At 43.2% G+C, this 20,936-nt stretch overlaps 2 protein-coding genes across 9 annotated transcripts in view; one reads left to right on the top strand and one right to left on the bottom strand.

The window, feature by feature from the left end:
- Positions 1-2,154: 2,154 nt before the first annotated feature.
- On the top strand, positions 2,155-6,503 carry LOC116993041. 2 transcript variants are annotated; one of them, XM_033053281.1, is made up of 2 exons: positions 2,155-2,242; positions 4,814-6,503. In XM_033053281.1, exon 2 carries the CDS (start codon positions 5,046-5,048, stop codon positions 6,354-6,356), a length of 1,311 nt encoding a protein of 436 aa, XP_032909172.1. In that variant the 5' UTR covers positions 2,155-2,242; positions 4,814-5,045; the 3' UTR covers positions 6,357-6,503. The 2 variants fall into 2 exon arrangements, with proteins under 2 accessions (XP_032909172.1, XP_032909174.1); XM_033053283.1 differs by having other exon boundaries at positions 2,156-2,242; positions 4,836-6,503.
- A 4,579-nt stretch (positions 6,504-11,082) lies between these two features.
- SYTL2 (synaptotagmin like 2) overlaps positions 11,083-20,936 on the bottom strand; it is a 59,147-nt gene continuing 49,293 nt past the window's right edge. For 6 of the 7 annotated variants that reach the window (XM_033052313.1, XM_033052314.1, XM_033052311.1 and 3 more), the window contains 8 exons: positions 20,205-20,324; positions 19,051-19,220; positions 18,339-18,441; positions 17,747-17,917; positions 17,314-17,392; positions 16,335-16,434; positions 15,350-15,555; positions 11,083-12,574 (listed from right to left, as the gene is read on the bottom strand). In XM_033052313.1, the coding sequence (XP_032908204.1) occupies positions 12,429-12,574; positions 15,350-15,555; positions 16,335-16,434; positions 17,314-17,392; positions 17,747-17,917; positions 18,339-18,441; positions 19,051-19,220; positions 20,205-20,324 (1,095 nt within the window). In that variant the 3' untranslated portion in view covers positions 11,083-12,428. The remainder of the gene's footprint in view (positions 12,575-15,349; positions 15,556-16,334; positions 16,435-17,313; positions 17,393-17,746; positions 17,918-18,338; positions 18,442-19,050; positions 19,221-20,204; positions 20,325-20,936) is intronic. The other variant, XM_033052317.1, reaches the window with a different exon arrangement.

The following is a 20,936-nucleotide window of genomic DNA, read 5'->3' as shown; positions in this document are numbered from 1 at the left end:
TGTACAACAAAAATGAAGCAAACACCTGTGAAGCACAAAGAATTTCAGAGCTGTGTAGTAGCAACTGAAGTACAAACACCAGCTCTGCCTCCACCATCCTGCACTCCCTCACTGCTGTTGCTACCTTGAATCCTTTGCAAATAACGGAGGAGAGGGGGAAGGACTGAAAGGTTTAGTCCATCCAGTGGAAATACAATGAAGAGCAGGGTTTAAGAAGAGAAAACTATTTCCTTAACAGGTATTTTCTTTCTGCTGTCTGTTTGTTGTCTCTCCTATTGTGAGGTTCTGTTTCCATAGAGGTAAGGCGCTGAATCCAGTCACTCCAGAGCTCATGACCTCATCCAGGCTGCTTGGAGCCAGGCCAGCCCCACCAGGGTGGCTGAAAGAGCTGGCAGTGTTTCTTAGCAAACAAACATTGCTGGCACTCTCAAAAGCACACAGATTTGGAAAAGGAAAGAGAATTTCCGCAAGCTTGAAGAACTCCTCGTTCTCAGCTTACTCCCTGCACATGCCAGAGGAGATCAGAATGCAGGCTCTGACCTCAGAACATACTGAAGGTCCATAGAAAATAAAGACAGACCTTGCCCTGAACAACTTGCAACCTGATTCAGCAGCTAATAAAAATCTGGCGGATAGGATAGGGAAAGGAAAAATAAATGCAACTGGAAGAAAGAAGTCAGTGCAGGTTTTGCTGAATCGTCTGGAAAAGAATACAAAGGAGAAAGAAGAGAGTGCTGTGGTAACAGACATGAAGCAAACAAGAGAAAGAGGGCACAGTACGCATTTAAAAATGGGTAAAACCAAAGCAATGGGAGTTGCTGCACCAACTCAGGTTTACAGCCTTATTTGGAGAGATGGGAGGTTTCTGAACACAGAGCACAAAAGGAGAGCTGGGACTTTGAAGTCTGGCTTACAGCAAGTGATAACAGTGCAATTTAGATGATATACACATATGTATCTATGCATATACACTAAAAAAAGATATTCTAGGAGTGTGGCTGCTTTGATTCTTAATTCCAGTTCATATTTATGACAAAGCATAGCTATTAATTTATCAAATTGCCTTTAATGAGTAGCTAATTATGCACCTTTAAAATTTTGGTTATGGATGACTAAAGGTTTTCCCTTCAACTTGAGAGCCAAGTAACAAGTTTCTTGTAGCTTTTTGTTTTAATCAACTTCCCAGCTCACATTTCTCCATCAGCATATTATCATACTATTAAATTAAGAATTGTACACAGCGAAATGTATTAAAAACTGAGAAGGAATTTTTGTACTTAAGGAACAGTTTTTGTTACTTGGTTCAGTTTCTTGGTCAAGCTAGATGAGTACACAGTACTCCTGTGTCATTAGTTAATCAAACTAGTTAATTACAAGTGCAATGTGCAAGTAGATTGTTGGCTCTCAGAAACCTGGGGTTTTCAAGCTTTCTGTTCTGTCAGGCACTGACCCCCTGGAGAGCACTGCTTTTGACCTGAGCCCTTGGATATGGCTTCTAAATATGAGTGATGAAGTTAAAATCACGAGTGTGTAGTGAAATAGAAGTGTGTGCTTTCACATGGTGAAGGGTTTTAAATTTGAGGTTTTTATAGTATAGTAATAGGTATAGGACAATATGGAGGATTTTGGGTGTTGTCTCTATCAGTGTTCATCTTCCTTCTTCCTTTCTCATGGGTTTCAGGTAGTAGTTTGTGGTTGGTCAGTCAGTGTCACACTAAGGGTCATGGGAATTTAGTTATTGGGTTAAAAGTAAAAATAAGATAGGTGTTAATTTTCTATTGGACTCTTTAGCTTTAAGAGACCTTGTAGCAGCTGACTCTTCCTCCATTTTCCTCGCTTCTAGCAGGTAGCTAGAAGCGCTGTTGAATGCTCTGTACTTTCTGATAAGATTTAATAAACAACCAGCCCGAGCACAAGAAAATCCATTTCCATCGTATATTTGTTAATCCTGGCTCTGAGTGAAGGCAGAAGAGACTGAGACAAACCACTAATTAAGTGGTGCAAAACTCCCACCGCTGTTACAGTGGTGCCCGCATTGTGAGGAACGAAGACACTTAAATCTCAGAGGTCAGCACCTCCCTGAAGAGAAGAAGATAACGAGAGCAGCTGGAAGCTGGAAAAGTCCCCGGGGTGAACAGGAGCTCGGAGATCGCTGGACACCGGTGAGAGGTGAAGCAGGAGCCCGTGGTGCTGGCCATTCACGGAAAGGGACGGACCCGAGAAGAAACTGACTTCCAGTAAGGTAGGAGTGGTTTGTTATCTTCAGGGTGATCTGTAAAAATGGGCAACGTAATGTCCAGGTCTCAAAAGGACATTCTGGACCAAATAGAGTTAATGGTCAAAGACCATCCTATTAACGTCTCCAGAGACCAGTTAAAAGATCTTTTAAAATGGGCCCAGGAACAATTTCCGAATGAGGACCTAAAAAACCTGTTCTATCAATTTCTCTGGGACCCTTTGAATCTCGGATTGTATAATGCAGCAAATATTGGAAGTCTTGCAGCTGCGAAGTTACTTTCTGCTTGCAGAGTAGTATATGAAGTTGTAGCACATAAATGCAAAACTCAAGCAGAGAGCAAAGAAACCATCCTCATGACAAAAATCCCTGAAATGCAAGCTACAGGGGAAGCTACGGGAGCGGGTGGAGTGCAGGGAATGTTCTTCCCTCCTCCTGATCCGAGGAGAGTCAGGACAAAACCTAAAAAGATAGGATGCTTTCGGCTCCTGCTGAGCGACTCCCGACAGAGGAGGGACCCCCGAAATCTCCGTGACTCCCGGGAAACAGCGCTGAATCGGGGCGGCCGCGCCCGCTCACAGCGCCGAGCGCGCAGCCCTCAGCAGCTCAAACATCCGCGCCTCAGCAGGGAGCAGCCGCTGCGGTCCTAGCGCCGCCATCGCTGCCGGGCACGGAGGCGGGGGAGCTTCGGCGGCCCCTACCTCGCTGCCGTCGCCCACAGAGCAAAAACCTGTCCCGATGCAAACTCGGGAGCGGGGATCGGTGCAGCCGCCTCGTGCCTTGAGCGGAGCGGAGGGGATCGGAGCGGTCGCGGGGGAGGCACCGCCGCCCGGCCAGGAGGGAGCGGGCCGGCCCTGGGCTGCCGCAGCCGCCAAGAGCGGAGAGCGAGTCCGCAGGGCAGCCCGCACTGCTCGGAGCAATTCCGATGCAAATTTTAAACATCACAAGCGCGGCTTTGCCTTCGGCCAGTCCGCACAGTGCGGCAGGGGATAGCCAGGGAGAGACAGAACCGGAGGGAGAACGTTGTTCACCCAAAACAAGAGAGGAACAGGGATTCCGAACCGGAGCTTGCAAACGCAGAATCAGAAAATACACACAGCAGTTCCCTAATACCTAAAACTGCTGCACGAACATTTAACCCCCTCCCCAGCCTTTTTACAAGCTTTCTCCCAATCGCAGACAGAACAAACAGGCGCAGCACAGGTTTTTCCCGGTCACCCCTCAGCGATCCCAGCCGCGCCGATCAACCCTCCATTTGGCCAAACAGTGACATACCATGATATAATCCCGAGAGAATCTCTCGGAAATCTTTTATTTCAACTGCAGGATCTGTGGGTCACAAGATGGCGGCGCCATGTGCTCTCGGTCCGTACAGTAAGATGGCGGAGCCATGCGCACGAGTTCCGTACGACAAAATGTCGGCGCCCTGTACACTTCCGTGAATACTGCTTACGAACTTCCGCCAACACCACTGTGTGAAGTAATCACATGGCAAAATTTAATTACAGGGTAATGGGAATCAGACATAAAAATAGTACAAGGTTCGCCACAAATTGTGGAATTGGCAGCAGTGGTCAGAGTTTTTAAATTATTCCAGCAGCCTCTCAATTTGATCACAGATTCATCATATGTTGCTAATGTGGTCAAAAGATTGGAAGGATCACTTCTGAGAGAGACAAACAATGAGATTGTATATTCATACTTATCATGTATGAAAACACTGCTGGAAAACAGAACACACAAATATTTTATCACTCACATGAGAGCACATTTATCTCTCCCAGGCCTTCTAGCAGAAGGGAATGCTCAGGCAGACAAATTACCTATGTCTGTTTTGCAAACCTTGCCAGACGTCTTTGAATAAGCAAAATTGAGCCATGCATTTTTCCCTTAAAATGCACAGGCATTGATGGAATCTTTTTGCATTTCAAAAAGTCAAGCAAAGGAAATTATCCAGGCTTGTCCAGACTGCCAGCTTGTGCAGCCACCTGCATCCACGGGAGCAGTTAACCCGAGGGGATTGCAGAGTCTTCAGCTGTGGCAAACTGACGTCACAAATATCTATCTTTTGGAAAGCTCAAGAACATTCATGTTTCAGTTGACACTTTCTCAGGAGCAATCTTTGCATCATTACAGGCAGGGGAAACCGTACAGCATGCCTGTTGACATTTTTTGCAAGCATTTGCATCATTAGGGGTGCCTCAAGAAATTCAAACAATGGTCCAACATATATCAGAAAAGTACTTGACAAATTTCTGAAAAAGTGGTGTGCCAGACATACCTTTGGCATTCCCCACTCTTCCACAAGTCAGGCAATCATTGAGAGAACACATCACACCCTGAAAACCCTCTTGGATAAACAAAAAAGGGGGGAGGCAGAGGCAACGCTTCACATGCAGTTGAACAAAGCTTTGTATGTATTGAATTTTCTAAACGGTTCTTTTTCAGAGCCCACCAATCATAAGACACTTTTTGAACAGCACACAGGCAAAACTAAGAGAGAATTCTTCAGTTTTGATCCGAAACCCAGAGACAGGACAGATTGAAGGACCCTTTAAATTAATTACTTGGGGGAAGGGTTTTGCTTGTGTCTCCACAGAGCAAGGACCGAAGTGGTTGCCAGCAAGACACGTGAAGCCATATCGGACCCAGACGCAAGCAGACAAAACCCCTGGAAGCGAAGAAGCGAGCACACAGACGGAACCAGAAGCTGAGATTGCTAACCCCTCCTTGATCAACACTTAAGGAGATCAAGGACTTGGGGTTTCTTTCGGGACTTGGGTGTCATTGCATTGCAAAAGATTCTCACATGGGGGAAATCATGAGCCCAAGGTTCAATCTGAGGTTCACTCAGATGTTTTTGTGTTCCATCCTATCATCAATTGCCTTAGGCAATGGGGCAGATTTACCCATGATTCAACCGAAGGAGAACATTTGGGAAAGTTTAGCCAATGCAGCAGGTTTGGACACCATTTGTTTGACACACTCAAGGCCAAAAAAACCATTTTCAACATGTTTGGTGGGCTTGCCAGTGAAAGACTGGCCAATTCCAAAGGACATCCCTGCAAAAGTTTTGCAGGTCATGTTGACTCCTGTAGACGCATGGCGCATTTGGACTCAATTTCTTCCTGTGGCTCCTTTCGAACCTCAGGAATTGGAAATTCTTGGTTCGATGAAAATGGATTTTTGTATAAAATTCAGTTTTTTGAGAGTGACAAAAAACAAAATGGTAGATGTTACTCCAAATCATGACATTTATAGAAATGCCTCCTCTTGGTGCAACTACACCAAGATCTCAAACAAACCATCCCTCCAAGTTCCTGTGCAATTGCCACGAGGAATCTTTTTCATTTGTGGGGACAGAATCTGGCCTGCTATCCCTGCAAACATCAAAGGAGGTCCATGCAGCATTGGGAGACTTTCATTGCTAACACCCAACTTGAAAATTTTGAGAGAGCAAAAACATACAGGGAAAAGTTTAACCAAACAATATGATCCAGATTGTGATGACAGTGTTTATACATGGAACAAGGCTCAGAGAAACGAAGTGGCGATATTCTCATCCCAGGCAGCATCAGGGGAAGCCTTGACTCAGTTGGATCACATGGGTTGTTGGCTGAGCAAACACACTTGTGCCATTTCTCTTGCACTGAGTGACATGTTAACCGATGTCGACAGTGTAAGACAAGCCGCTCTTCAAAACAGAGCAGCAATTGATGATCTATTGCTGACACATGGGCACGGGTGTGAAGAATTTGAGGGAATGTGCTGCATGAACCTGTCCGATCATTCGAAATCAATTCGTGAAAACATAAGGCAGTTGCAAGAAGGTGTGGCCAAGCTTGGGGAAGTTACTGGATCCTGGTTGGATGGTGTGTTTGACTTTTTTGGCCTTTCACCATTGTGGAAGGAACTTTTGAAGATAGGGTTTTATGTATTCGTAGGGCTTGTAATTCTTCTGCTCATTCTGCTGTGCATTTTTCAATGTGTGCAGCAAGCCGTAACAGGGCCGCGAAGGAGGTGGTTTTGGTTCAAACAGGAGGGGAGATGTCGGAATCCAGGACATCCCTCTGGCTGCCCTGGATGGCTTGAGCCCCTGGCAGGGGCTCAGAAACCTTGACATAGAGCCCAAGACCCCTGTGCCTTTGATTTCAAACCATGGGAAAAACTACCACCTTTGTATGAAGATTTACAAGTCACAAAAACTAAGTAGAGTATAAGTTAGTTTACCACAGGGTGAAAAAGTAAAATTTTAGGATTTTTTAGAATAGGGGTTCGGGGTCAAGATGGAGGAATTTGGGTGTGTTCTGTCCTTCTTTCTCCTTCTTCGTGGCATCCATCTTCTGGGTGATGGTGACACTTTTGAATTGGTTTAGAGTAGAACTGGACTGTACAACATAGGTGATAGGTATTGGAAAATAACTGTAAATAATGTTCACGTAGTTTGTAGTATAAAAAGACAATACCGCCCTGAAGGCGGGCAGTGTGCCTTGGACTGACCTGCTGAACGGACCTCGGCTGGTCAGGGAAAGAATTTGTTACATAAGATAAAATAAACAACTTTGGAAACTGCAGGCAACGACTCCTGACTCCTTCTTCGGTTCTGGGCTGGGAAACAGAGACTTTTAAACATACACAGGTGGTCATCTCAAGCTCCTAAGAGGCCACCAACACAGGGGTACAAACCATACAAACCCAAGTCTGACTCCGACATGGATTTGAGAGGGACATGTTTTTATACCCTTTTTTAATGTAACTATATATTAATTATTAAACCCATATTGTTCAATCGTATACATTGAGCTTATCCAAGCATGAATTCTTGTAATTTTCATCAGATCCCCAAACATCCTTTCTCATTATTCTTGTTACGATTACATAGTTTCTCATTATTCTTATTACGATTAGACAATAATATATTCAATTTACCAAACAATTATTACATTTAACAATCATATTATTTATCATATGATTATTATGCAGGTGCAGTTTCACATGACCTAATAAAGACAAAGCTCAACATTTGTTCCCAGGGCCTCGTTCCCTTTCCTAGGCCTATCAGACCCAACATTTCTTTCCACCCCCTGAATTTATTGTATACAATTCTCATGCTTTTAGAAACATTTTAACCCTACACTATCACATGTGTCAATCTGTTGGTAGGTAGGAGGGCTCTTCAGAGAGACCTGGACTTGTTGGATGGATGGGAAGAGTACAATAAGATAAGTTTAACAAGTCCAAGTATCAAGTCCTGCATTTTGGCCACAATAACCCCTGCAGTGTTACAGGCTGGGACGGTGTGGCTGGACAGTGCCCAGGCAGAAAAGGACCTGGGGGTGCTGGTACAGCCGACTGAACATGAGCCAGCAGTGTGCCCAGGTGGCCAAGAAGGCCAGTGGCTCCTGGCCTGTGTCAGGAAGGGTGTGGCCAGCAGGAGCAGGGAGGTCATTCTTCCCCTGTACCCGGCACTGGTGAGGCCACACCGTGAGTGCTGTGTCCAGTTCTGGCCCCTCAGTTTAGGAAGGACCTTGAGATGCTTGAGCACATCCAGAGCAGGCAACGAGGCTGGGGAGGGGCTTGGAACACAAACCCCATGAGGAATGGCTGAGGGAGCTGGGGTTGTTCAGCCTGGAGAAAAGGAGACTCAGGGGTGACCTTATCACTCTCTACAACTCCCTCAAGGGTGGCTGTGGTTAGGTGGGGGTTGGTCTCTTTCTCCAGGCAGGAACTGGCAGAACAAGAGGACACAGTCTCAAGCTGTGCCAGGGGAGATACAGGTTGGATATTAGGAAAAAGTTTTTCACAGAAAGAGTGATAAAGTACTGGAATGCTCTGCTCGGGGAGATGGTGGAGTCACTATCCCTGGATGTGTTTAAGAAAAGACTGGATGTGGCACTTGGTGCCATGGTTCAGTTGAGGTGTTAGGTCATGGGTTGGACTCGATGATCTTGAAGGTCTCTTCCAACCTTGTGATTGATTCTGTGAATTGTGTGATTCTGTGAAGGGAATGCAGAAGCAGACAAATTAACAATGCCAATTGCAGACACCTTGCCAAACATTTTTGAGCAGGCAAAATTAATTCATGCATTATTTCACCAGAATGTGCAGGCACTTATGAGAGCATTTTGCATCTCCAAAGATCAGGTGAAAGTGATCATAAGTGTGGGATACTGGTGAAAGCCAGGGAAAGATGCAGCTTGAGTTTTCTCAAGCTACTCAAAGGAAAACAGAAGAAAAAGAATTAATAACAGATATTAGCTACCTGCTGTTGCACAGGGGATGGATGAGAGATGTGATGTTTGGTAAAAGCAAGAGGTGTTACCTTCCTTGGACTAATCAGTTTGGTTCTATCCTGGTTCTGCGATCTAGTCTATAAAAGTGTGATTGCTTCTTTAATAAATTGCTTTTCTTCTGCCTCTGAAGGAACTCTTGTGTTGCTATATTCTTTCGCCACTCCTAGCTGTATAGCAACACATAAGTGCTTGTCCAGATTGTCTACTTGTGCAACCTCCTATATCTACTGGAGCAGTGAGTTTGAGAAGATTGCAGACTCTGCAATTGTGGCAAATGGACATCATGAAATACCCATCATTTGGGAGATTTAAAAATATTCCTGTTTCAGTGGACACCTTTTCCGGTGCAGTCTATGCCTCCTTGCATGCAGGGGAAACAGCAAAACACGCATGTCAACATTTTTTGCAAGCATTCGCTTCATTAGGTATGCCCCAGGAAATCAAAACAGATAATGGCCCAGCCTACATACTCCAAAGGCTTGAAACATTCTTAATTAATTGGGGTGTGCATCATACCTTTGCCATCCCTCATTCTCCAGCTGGTCAGGCAATCGTTGAGGGAACACACCAGACTTTAAAATCTCTCTTGGAAAAACAAAGGCAGGGGAGGTGCGGGCTATGCCTCAAATGCATTTGAATAAAGCATTATATGTTTTAAATTTTCTAAATAGCTCTTCTGCAGAACCAAATCACCGATCATCAGACAATTTTCTAACACAACACAGATAAAACTAAGGGAAAATCCTTTCATTTTCATCAGAAATCTGGAGACAGGAAAAATTGAAGGTCCGTTCCGACTAATAACCTGGGGAAAAGGTTATGCTTGTGTCTCCACAGGTGCCAGTCCAAAGTGGATTCCTTCGAAGAACGTGAAGCCCTATTGGCCACAGACACAAGCAGACATAGCCGGAAGCAAAGAAATGAGCACGCAGACATGAACTGCGGTCTCAAAGAAAAACATCTTCTATCCACAGCAAAAGCTGTGAACTTTGGGTTTTATGTCAATGCAAAAATTGTGGGAATCGTTGACATTGTAAAGCATTATTGCCAAGAACGTGGGCGTGGATTGTGTTACAATTCAGAATCTTATACGAAGTGTAAGGCTTTTGGAAAGGAAATAATTCAGTATATCACATTTGGCCTCAAATTGGAAACAAAATCAAAAAAGACAAAGAAAAATGTTGAAACTAAATCAAATATTACATTTGTGCCTTATTACTGCATGGCATGCTTTTGGTAATGCAACCATGCCCATGCGTCAACCAAAGGACAATGTTTGGGTGACCTTGGCAAAATCTTCAGGCCTGGACACCATTTGTTTAACGAATTCAAGTCCAGAAAAGCCTTTTTCAATCTGTTTGGTTGGTCTACTGGTAAACAATTGGCCAATTCCAAGAAACATCTCACCAGATCTTTCTTGATTCATTGCCAATCCCACTGGGGAATGGAGTGTTTGGACCAAATTCCTTCCTCAGGCATCCTATGAGCCTCAAGAATTAGAAATTCTTGGCTCAGTGAGAATGGAAGTTTGTATAATATTTAATTTTCCTCGGTCAAAACAAAGTAAAGACAAATTTACAGATGTCACTCTAAATCATGTTGTGTACAAAAATGTGATATCTTGGTGCAATTCCACCACAGTTTCGCACACTGTACCCAATCATATCCCTTTGCAGTTACTGCGAGGAATTTTTCTCATTTGTGGAGATAGAGTCTGGCCTGTCATTCCATCAAACATCAGAGGCGGTCCATGCAGCATTGGGAGACTTGCTTTGCTAATACATCATGTAAAACATAGAGAAAAAAGATCCACTGATGAATATAAGCCTGATTGTGATGCAACTTTAGAGCGTGGAATTTTGGAACAAGATTTTGCAGCAGCTCTTCTGCCTCAAGCTGCTGCAGGGCAGCCTTGAAACAATTGGATCAACTAGGTTGTTGGCTAAGTAAGCGATCTCATGCTATCTCTCTTAAAATCAGTGATTTGTTAACCGATGTTCAAGGAGGGAGACATGCAGTTCTGCAAAACAGAGCACAATTTATTTTCTATTGTTAGTACATGGACATAGATGCAAAGATTTTGCTGGAATGTGTTGCATGAATCTTTGTGATAATTTGATATCTATACATAAAAGTATACAAGATTTGCAGGACAATATCTCCAAACTCAGAGTTGAAGAAGGGTCATGGCTGGATGATTTGTCTAATTGGATGAGTCTCACACCATTGTGGAAAAAATTTTTGAAAATGGGCATGTATGTGCTGATTGTCATCATAGTAATCATAGTATTTGTGCCTTGTCTACTTCAGTGTATCTGCCAACGACTGACAAAGCTGTCAACACAGTGTTCATGGTTCAAACAGAAGGGGGAGATTAGATCTTGCATTCATGTTCAGGTAGCTTTTCAAAATTTGAGGTTTGGTCTATTAGTGAGGTGATACACAGAGTCTTTTGAGATACCAGAAAAATTCTGTGTTAGTCTCTAGGAGAGTTAAAAGAATAGCAAGACACAGAATGTCTTCTACTTGATCAGAAGACAAGGAGATTGTCACTGTCACAAACGAAACCTTTTATTTTGATAGCAGTGAAATTTAGGTATAACAGTTTTGTAGAGTATTATTGTAGAGTAGAGAACATAGCAGATTACGTGACACTTGCTTGCAAATCTGGAGCCTTAAGACCCCATCCCTACAATTGAACCCAAAGCTGTTTAGACTTAGCAGTATACTGGAGCTTCACAGGAGATACAACTGCAATAAAAACATTAATCCTGTGAAACTGAAGGTCGTGTTCACAGCAACCTCTGTTTTCAGGTGAAAAATTAATTCATATAGGGAGTGAACAGCTGTAGCACATTGGCAATAATACACTGTTCTGAAGTGTCATGTGCATGTGTTCCCTAGTCAAAAAGTGTTTTGTATGTCTGGCAGAGTGGAAGCTGGAGCAGTTACCAATCTCAAATAAAACACCTGAAGCAGGAAAATACCAAAGACTAGCAAACTGCTTTTGACATTTGTAAACTCCACAGCTTGCCTGGTTGACGAGAGAGAAAGTGGATTCCCTGATGGATACAGGTACAAACAAACAAGTGCACTTTGGAGAATAAATACCCAACATCCTTGTCACTAAAATTGGCACATTTAGATCCTATTGAGTAGCACTAGAAAAAAAAAAAAAGTTTCACCTTTACATCTACAGCACTTAAGACTAAGTATTGTATTCTATCAAGATGATTAACATGTTTATAAAGCAAACTTTTTATAACCCTCATATTTTACAGTACATTGGAACTAAGTCCTCTTCACCTTGTAGAGCCAGACATCGACAGTACCACTTCATGCCATGCTACTCTCATTGGCGTGTCCTAGAAATGTACAATTATAACTAGAGGAACTTTGAAAGAGCTAAATTCTTCATGCCCATATTCCATGCTGGTGAGATCTAACATGGTATAATGAGGACAAAAACACATACCAATGAGCTTTAACACTAATGGTGCTGTCTTATCAGTAAGACTTTATGAACAATCCTAGCAATGTACAGAAACAGCTGACATTGCTCTTATATTTCTGCTGGTTGTTTGGATCATTTAAGGGATCAGCAATGCTTCAGTTAGACAACACAGATATCCAGGGTATCACAGCTACCTCTAACACTGAATTCTGTAAGCACCTTCTTTCCTGAAGTTGTTTTCAGTGAATAAGAAATTTTTAAATCCTTCCAGGTTACATAATGATCTGCAAGCAGATGTTTAATTTGAAATACAAAGTGACAACCAGAACAGTAACAGAGCAGAAACTGTCAAAAAAGCTACTGGGTTCCTCTTCCAACTTCCACCCCTATTCTTTCAATTTCATTCCCAAGATTTCTTTTTTACACTAACAAATAAAAATCCACCTTATTTTGTCAATTTTGCAACCATAAGCATCCTGAGAGGTAGTGTATCTTCTATCCAGGTATTTGGAGAGTTCATCATCTTCTCCCAAAGGGCAGTTTCATCTGAAGTAGAATCCATCCAATCCACTGTAGTTCCATAGCTTTTGCCTAGAAAAATGTCAGTTTTAAGAGAAAAATTACTTAATATGCTGCAGCGTTTTAAGCGCAAATTTGCCTGCTCAAAAATGGTTATACCTCCTCAGATATCTGACCTTTGGAGATCCAGTTCTACATTCTTGAGCATTTATGTCAAATACAATTAACAATAGTTTCATACAAATTTTGTCATCTTTCTCCAGATTTTTTCCTTTTTATCTTTGGTCTTTTTGTCACAATCTCAAGGAAAAAATGCCAATTGCCCATAGATCTGAGAAGGCTTAACAATAAAACAGGGTACTGATTTTACACTGAAGTGCAACCTTGGGTATTCTAAAATTCAAATTAAGATTTACTATTCTAATTTGTAATTTACAGTAATTTCACGACTATAAGGCGCACCCTTTTGACTAAAATTTTCCCTGGAACCCGGAAGTGCGCCTTATAGTCCAGTGCGCCTTATCTGATCTACAAAGTTCAAAAAAATTGCCTACCCGGAAGTGCGAGCTGCGAGCCACGGGGGGAGCCGGCAGGGCCATGGCTGCCAGGTGGAGGTGGGGCGGAGCAGGGGCGGGCACGCCCCGGCCCTGTGGAGGCGGAGCCGCCCCTCCAGAGGCACGCCCCGGCGCTGTGGAGGCGGAGCCGCCCCTCCACAGGCACGCCCGGGCCCCGTGCAGGCAGAGCCGTCCCTCCAGAGGCACCCTCCAGCCCCGTGCAAGCGGGACGGCCCCTCCAGAGGCACGCCCGGGCCCCGTGCAGGCGAAGCCGCGCGTCCAGAGGCACCCCCCGGCCCCGTGCAGGCGGAGCCACCCCTCCACAGGCACCCCCTGGCCCCGTGGAGGCGGCACGGCCCCTACAGAGGCACGCCCGGGCCTCGTGGAGGCAGAGCCGCCCCTCCACAGGCACCCACCGGCCCCGTGGAGGCGGAGCCGCCCCTCCACAGGCACCCCCCGGCCCCGTGCAGGCGGAGCCGCCCCTCCACAGGCACGCCCGGGCCCCGTGCAGGCGGAGCCGTCCCTCCAGAGGCACCCTCCAGCCCTGTGCAAGCGGGACGGCCCCTCCAGAGGCACGCCCGGGCCCCGTGCAGGCGAAGCCGCGCGTCCAGAGGCACCCCCCGGCCCCGTGCAGGCGGAGCCGCCCCTCCACAGGCACCCACCGACCCCGTGCAGGCGGAGCCGCCCCTACACAGGCACGCCCGGGCCCCGTGGAGGCGGAGCTGCCCCTACACAGGCACGCCCCGGCCCCGTGCAGGCGGAGCCGTCCCTCCAGAGGCACCCTCCAGCCCCGTGCAAGCGGGACGGCCCCTCCAGAGGCACGCCCGGGCCCCGTGCAGGCGAAGCCGCGCGTCCAGAGGCACCCCCCGGCCCCGTGCAGGCGGAGCCGCCCCTCCACAGGCACCCCCTGGCCCCGTGCAGGCGGCACGGCCCCTCCACAGGCACCCACCGGCTCCGTGCAGGCAGCACGGAGGGGCGGCGGCCATAGCCCGGCCCCGGAGAGGCAGCGCAGAGGGGTGGCGGCCATAGCCCGGCCCCGGAGAGGCAGCACGGAGGGGTGGCGGCCATGCCCCGGCCCCGCCGGATGCAGGCGGGCCTGGGGCCCCGCGGCACCGCCCCTGCCAGGTACAGGCGGGCCCGGGGGCCAATGACTGTCGGGTTGAGGCGGGGCCTCGGCCAGCAACCGCGCGGAGGGAGCTGGGGGCGGAGCCTCGCTGCAAAAAAAAAGTGCGCCCTATAGTCCGGTGCGCCTTATCTGATCTACAAAGTTGCGAATTTTGCCAACTCCCGGCGGGTGCGCCTTATAGTCCGGTGCGCCTTATGGTTGTGAAATTACTGTAGGTTATTCTGGTGAACCATGCAAGAAATTGATTTGTGAAAAGTAGTTAGTATATTGCATTTCCTGAGAAGACTCCAAGCATATCCTCCCCTCAGATCAGAATAAAAGGGACAAATAGATGAATTGTATATTTTTCCTGTTGCTGTATCTGCACATCTTATATCACCCTTATGCTAAAATCTTGTTTGCATTTGTAATTTTTCCTATTCAGTATATTCCAATCTTATCCTTCATTCCTGATCTATCCTTTTATTTCCATTCACTGGTGTCTTTACACTATTTTTTTGCATGAGTTGATGCCTTAAGTTTTAAGTTTTTCTGTTCTGCTTGGGTGTGCTTTTCTGTTGTGCTTGGGTGATGAAGACAAAACAGTCCTATTCCAGATGAGGACTCAAGGACAATTTCTTCAAACTTCAGGCCCTAAGCATAAACAACGTGAAAAGAGGAGGGTGGGCAAGCAAGCAAGGAGGAAGAAACTTCATGATCTGCGGCTATTAACTGAACAGTTGACTGCTGCATGCAAATTGACCAAAACCTGTAAAAATATGAGACCTTGTGATCTTGGAGCCATCCGGGCAGGGACCATGACTGGTACTGCCAGGATGTGGCCTTTGAAGGCCCCTCAATAAATATCCATTTTATTCCCCTTAATTCTGTGTAGCCTCTGTTCCAGCTCCTCTAGGCATCAAGTAAGTTTGCAAGACATTATCAGATTTCAGGTGCCGGAAGAGCATATCCTTGTACTTTAAACAGTACCAGATACAATATATGGCCAGACAAAGGTTTGTTTCTAGTATTTCTCCTTGTCAGTCATCCTAACCCTCCTGACAAAGCTTCAGGATCTGATCTGAAGAATAGTTACTTCACTGAATTAAACTGTTCAGGAGAAAAGAAAGACTGAAAGAAAAGAAATGGGATTGTAAATTAAAGATTCATGTGGTGTTTGTCCAGTACCTGTTCCAAGGCCTATCCGGAGGCCTCCCAGAAAGTGGTTTGCTAGTTTGTTGTGATCCCAGACTGTGAGCTCTATGCAGGCTTCTTTTAAATCTTCTGGTCTAAAGCCATCATAGACCATGGTGTGGTTGAATATCGGGTTTGTAGTTTTGGCAACCGTCCTTGTTTTCTGGCGACTTTTTCTGCTGGTGTCTGGAAGAATGGTACTTGAGAGAGAAAAAGCACTGTCAGTTTGCATTTGCACAGCACAGCCTGCATTAAACATACTGAAAATGCAAAAGCTGCTCATTAACTATGTTTTGCATGTTATAATAAGACTGAAGATAAAGTGCTTTACAGAGACGGAGTGAAGGGTCATGTTCTCAGCCGCTCACAGGAAATACTGGCAGCAGGTATCCACTCTTGTGCTTCAGAGGATGGAAGGGCAAGTGTCCTAAATCAGGACAAGCAAGTCAGGTGGGGAAGAGGCACAAGTGAATTTATTTGCTGTGTTATTACTGATGACACTGAACCATTTTGTTGCTGCCAGATATTTCCCCAACCATCTTGTTATTCTTGTCTCTTCACATTTTTAGTCTGTGTGGGGAAAGGAAGGGGGAAGAAATAAAACTATGTATTCACACTATTACACTATTTCACACTTCTGTCTCCTCCCAAAATTTGCTAAGCTAAACCGTGTTTTGCACAAACATGTTTTGCTTAAATGTGAATAAAAGCCAGAACAGTCCTTCCACCAAGTTACTGAGAGAAAAAAACAAAGTGTAATAATGACACAGAAGCTCTCCCAGTAAGTTTTACTTGGTGGCACATACTTAGCATCTGGAAGTTGTAAACTATGCAGGACAATTTGCACTACAATAAAGAGGAATCAGAAAGCAATTCAGTGTTCTTTTAATATGAACGTAGAAAATGAAGATACGGTTAGAAAGCACAATGGTAGCATTATTAGGCCACCATGTTTGATGACTTCAACCACAATTCTTACCATTTAATAAAAGAGTTGAGCCTATTGCCTCTCAGAAGGGGGAGGTTATGACATTCCTTCACCCAGATGTGGACCTCACCAGTAGATAGAGTCTTCTTTCCTGTAAAAATAAAACAAAACTTAAGCAGACGCCTTTTAAAGGTATTTTGTCTGATGAAGCAGTTCTTGCCCATTTGTAGAAGTGATATTCTGCCTGGATTTGTTATCTCACATCTTAATTCAACATTGCTCTCTGTACTCTGAAAGTTGAAATATTTCATCAAAGTACTGCAAGATCACATCATGTCTGCATTCCTACAATGACTTTTCTTCTGTTACAACTAAGCAAACATATGCCACTGGTCTTCTCTTCCCAAGACTCCTAGATAAACAGATCAGCTTGTCATCAGCCTACGTGATGTCAGCCTTTATTGCTGCTCGTACTTTCAAATAAGCTCTTTTATGGTCTTAATAGATTTGATTCTTACTGACTGTCTGTCTGGATTAAAGACCTGACCTGGCTTCACTCTCAGATTGGTCCACTATCTGTTGCAAGACAATATTAAGCCAAACTGATAAGACTGCTATGAATTTCTGCTTTCTAGATACTTGTTGCTACTTCCTACATCTAGTATTGCTTGAAATTCAGTGTGTTGTCATTGTTTAGCACATCACAGCACCTGCCTAATGATTTATAATTTCCAAAATTGTTGAGAAAATGGAATTTTGTTACACATAAATATTGTATTACAAATCTTAGATTATGACAGTGAGGTAATTTCTTCATCAAAGATCTCATAATAGTCTTTGGGGTTCTTAACTGTATTCACAATCTGACTTAATCCTCTAGGAAGAAAACAGGAAACTTTTATGTTGAAAGAAACTTTCTGAAGTGAACGACACACATTACACGAGAGGCTTCTTTAAATTATGAAAAAAAAAACCAAAAAGACAAAGCCACCAAAGGTCTGATGAACCCAAGCAAAGCAGCAATGCTTACCTCCAATTGGATGTGGGACATACTGGAGGGCTAGTTTCATCTCCCCTCTGTTTTCCAGATTAAGAGTTATTGCTGAAGTCTGAAATGAAAAAAAAATTAAACCAAACATCTGATATTAAAATGGTGCTGCACTTGTTCCATATCCTCAGAAGGCTTACTTCATATTTGGTTAACAAGTGCCTTCAGATTTTTGTTGCAGCAATATGACAATGAGAAATACTTTGAAATTCCTACTCCTTAGACTGTGAGAAAGTTTTTCCTACTGTAATAGCTAGCTAGACTAAAAGACATCTCAGAACTGTGTTTCTGTTTACCAGTGTATAAGTATTTATGATTATAATCAGCACAAAACCCACAGAACACACAAGACCAAGCCTAAATAATTATTTGGTTTTGCACTTACACAGGAGAAAACGCAAAATAACCAACCTACCCTTGGCTTGAGAGGAAACCAGTTGATCTGCTTATTGGATGGATCATTCCAGTCCCAATCTCCTAAATCCAACTCCACTTCACCAAGGAAGCTGTTCCTCCCAAAGGTGTCATTGTGCCAGACAGAGATATTGAGGCTTTGATTCTTTAGGAGCTCCTTCTCAATTTTATACTGCCAGGAAGAAGTAAGAAAAAAAAATTAACAAGATGAATTTTTAATAGTGCTGTGTCAGAAAGTGATATGGTTAAGAAAAATGTGTCTGGGTTTATATATTCATAACTGCCCACTTCTGCATTTTAGAAAGTAAACAAACCACAATGAAACCCAACTATTTACTTTTTAATTCTACCATCTTAAGCTCATGGCTCGTGTTTGTTTACAAGACGTATAAAACCACTAGTGTTCTCAATGCTGGATCCAGAGATCATTGCAGAGTCAGCCTATCAATGGAAGCACACAGCCAGCTCTGCAGGGCAATCCCTCTCATGGCTAATGTCCCTTTTCAGTGCAATCTAGACCTGTGCCCAAAAGCTGAGGTTCCTCACACATCACACATACAGTATGTTTTATCTAGTAATAGTTTGGTAAATACCCGCAGTATTTCATTATAGACTGGATTAAAAGTTTTCTTTTTGACAGAGGTCTTCCGTTTACCCAGTCTGTATTTCTCTGGAAGCAGGTAGGTCTTTACATACCTAAAATTTAGACAGGATTGTTAGAAGAGTTAAAAAAAACGTCCAAAACCTAAAATATCCAGACCCTCTCCAACTTCATCTTCAAAAATAGACAAGTATTTGTTTGCAAAGTAGAAGAAATCCACTTGAGTAGACATTATATTATTCAGCTTGTATATTTAAGAATTAGAACAGTAGAGGTGATGTATAACATCACTTTCTTTTAATATCTTTCTCCAAGGGAAAATCTGTTGAAATGTCTTCTCAGCTAATGAAAATACAGAATACATACCTGTAGCATACCCAAATATCATATCTATAGGTGCTAATCTTACTGAAAACATATCAAAGTGGGATTTACCATCTGAAAAGTGGCATTTTAAAAGATAATTTAATATTCTTAGAAGTTTTCATTTCCTATGTTAATATATATACAGACCAATTTATAAGAGCAGTTCTATATGCAATCAGAATTAAAAAAAAAAAACCCACAAAGGACATTATAGCCTCTTCATCTATTTCTTGTGTGGTTTACTCCAGCAGGTTAGAGAGACTGGAGAATTCCAGCATTTTCATTTCTACATTAAAAGAAAAACTTCATTAGGAAAGAAATGCTTTCTTTGTACTTACGGGTCTGAACGCTGCCGCTTAACATCTGCTACTGCCAGGTCTTTACACTGGCAAATAAAGATGTGGAGCTCATTCAGCTTTTCCACATAATCAATGGCAAACTGAATGTTCCCCTTCACATCAACACTGCCAAAGTCTGCACTGTAGATGCTCATTAGGCTGCCGCTCACCTGCACCATACAAGAGGAGAAGTATTTTCCAGACATTGCATTTCACCAGATACTTCAGGATCAGGGTAGAAGTTGTGCTCAGGATTCAGGCAGTAAAGAAATCAACTGCATCTCTTTAGATGTAACAATAAAATGTAATGGACACTATTATACAAGCTTCTCAGCAAGTAGATTAATGAAAGAAAGATATTTGGAAATCAAAGGTGTTACACCTTAGAGGAAAATTTGAATGGGTTAACTGCATTGAGATAGAAGAAATTAAATTACAGGATGGTGTAGATCTGAAGATTGCCTGTACTCACATCCTTGAAATATTACTTCTAAATCTCCTCAGCTGATCTTCCTTGCAGGAAGCAGAGCCAAAGAGTTTAGGACAACAGACCTTCTTAAAATACTAACAAAAAGATTAATAGGTAAAATCGATATGGCTGAATTATGTACCTAAATACATAATTAAATAAAACACTGAAAATTAAATACTAATTACACAGAAGAAAGATGTGTGTATACATATATACACTTTATCTCAACATCCTTCCCCAAAATTCTGTTTTTCTTACTCACATAAACCAATGACTTTTGGTTAGCTAGTTGACTCAAATACACATCTGATATACCAATAATAACTCCTGCTTTCACTTATCTCTCTCCCCTTTCTCCCTTTCTAAATGTTTGTTCTGTATGAATTGTTTCTCATTTTCAGCTACAAATGTAAGCTCTAAGGGTAAAATCAATACCTTTGTTCAGAGCCATGAACAAGCACCAATATATTACTAGAAAAAAAATTGAAATCCATTTAATTCTACTTTACTTGCTTCAGGCAATTCCATGCAAGGAATTATGTTATGTTCATATAACAGAAGTGGAAAGACAAAGACAGATGACAAGGGAAGAAAGATAAGATGAATGAGAAAAGAGCCAAGACAATATTGGAGAAATTAGCAAAAGCAAAGTGCCATTAAAATAATGCTTTGGTTTACATACAGAGGATAAGGAGGCCATGCCAGAAGAGCTGCTAAGATTGGTTAGAGAGCTGGGACTCTTCTTGATTCTGCCAAAGGAATAACTGCTTTCTGATGCTGTATCTGTCTCTCTGTCATCACTCTACAAAAACATCACAGAAAGAAAGTCTGTGTACATTGTTTATAGTCACAAGGAAAATTTTAAAAAACCAAAACCAAATAAACAGAATTTTAATTTAATGCAGATTGAGACTCAGTGGAAGGCTGAATTTAAATTCCCTTGTAGTGCAATATGAATAATATTTCTTAAATTAGGTCATGCATTTAAAGTTGAAAGGGAGTTTTTCTGATGAACAGCCTACACTGATAATTTTTTTAAGCAGCGATGCAACTAGGTTTGGGGGTTTGTTTGTCTGTTTTAAATCTCAAGTAGCAATGAAAAATTACAAAGTTACGTTTATTGGGACAATTCAACTCAACTTTTCTGTGTCATGTCTCATGCATAACCTATTGGTAATACTCAGTTCTTTTATCAGTCCTTTCTGTTATACAGTAAATGCTATCAGTTCTGTGCCTCCCTCTTTCCATGAGGGAATTGCAGCTTTTGTTTCCTTGGTCATTTTCAGGTTACGTACTCACAACCCCATTCTATCTCAATGCTATCTCAACACTAAAGAATTGATGCCCTTCCCACATGTGCCTTCCTACGCAAGCTGTTATGGACAACTTCATCTTCCTGCTGTATTCCAGCCAG

This window comes from Catharus ustulatus, chromosome 2 (genome assembly GCF_009819885.2).
Source record: "Catharus ustulatus isolate bCatUst1 chromosome 2, bCatUst1.pri.v2, whole genome shotgun sequence".
Lineage (NCBI taxonomy): Eukaryota > Metazoa > Chordata > Aves > Passeriformes > Turdidae > Catharus > Catharus ustulatus.
Note: the sequence above shows the minus strand (reverse complement) of the source record. Positions and strands in the feature narration are given on the sequence as shown.

Coding starts and splice junctions, on each gene's coding strand:
- LOC116993041 (XM_033053281.1), top strand. CDS start 5,046: ATGGGGGAAATCATGAGCCCAAGGTTCAATCTGAGGTTCACTCAGATG.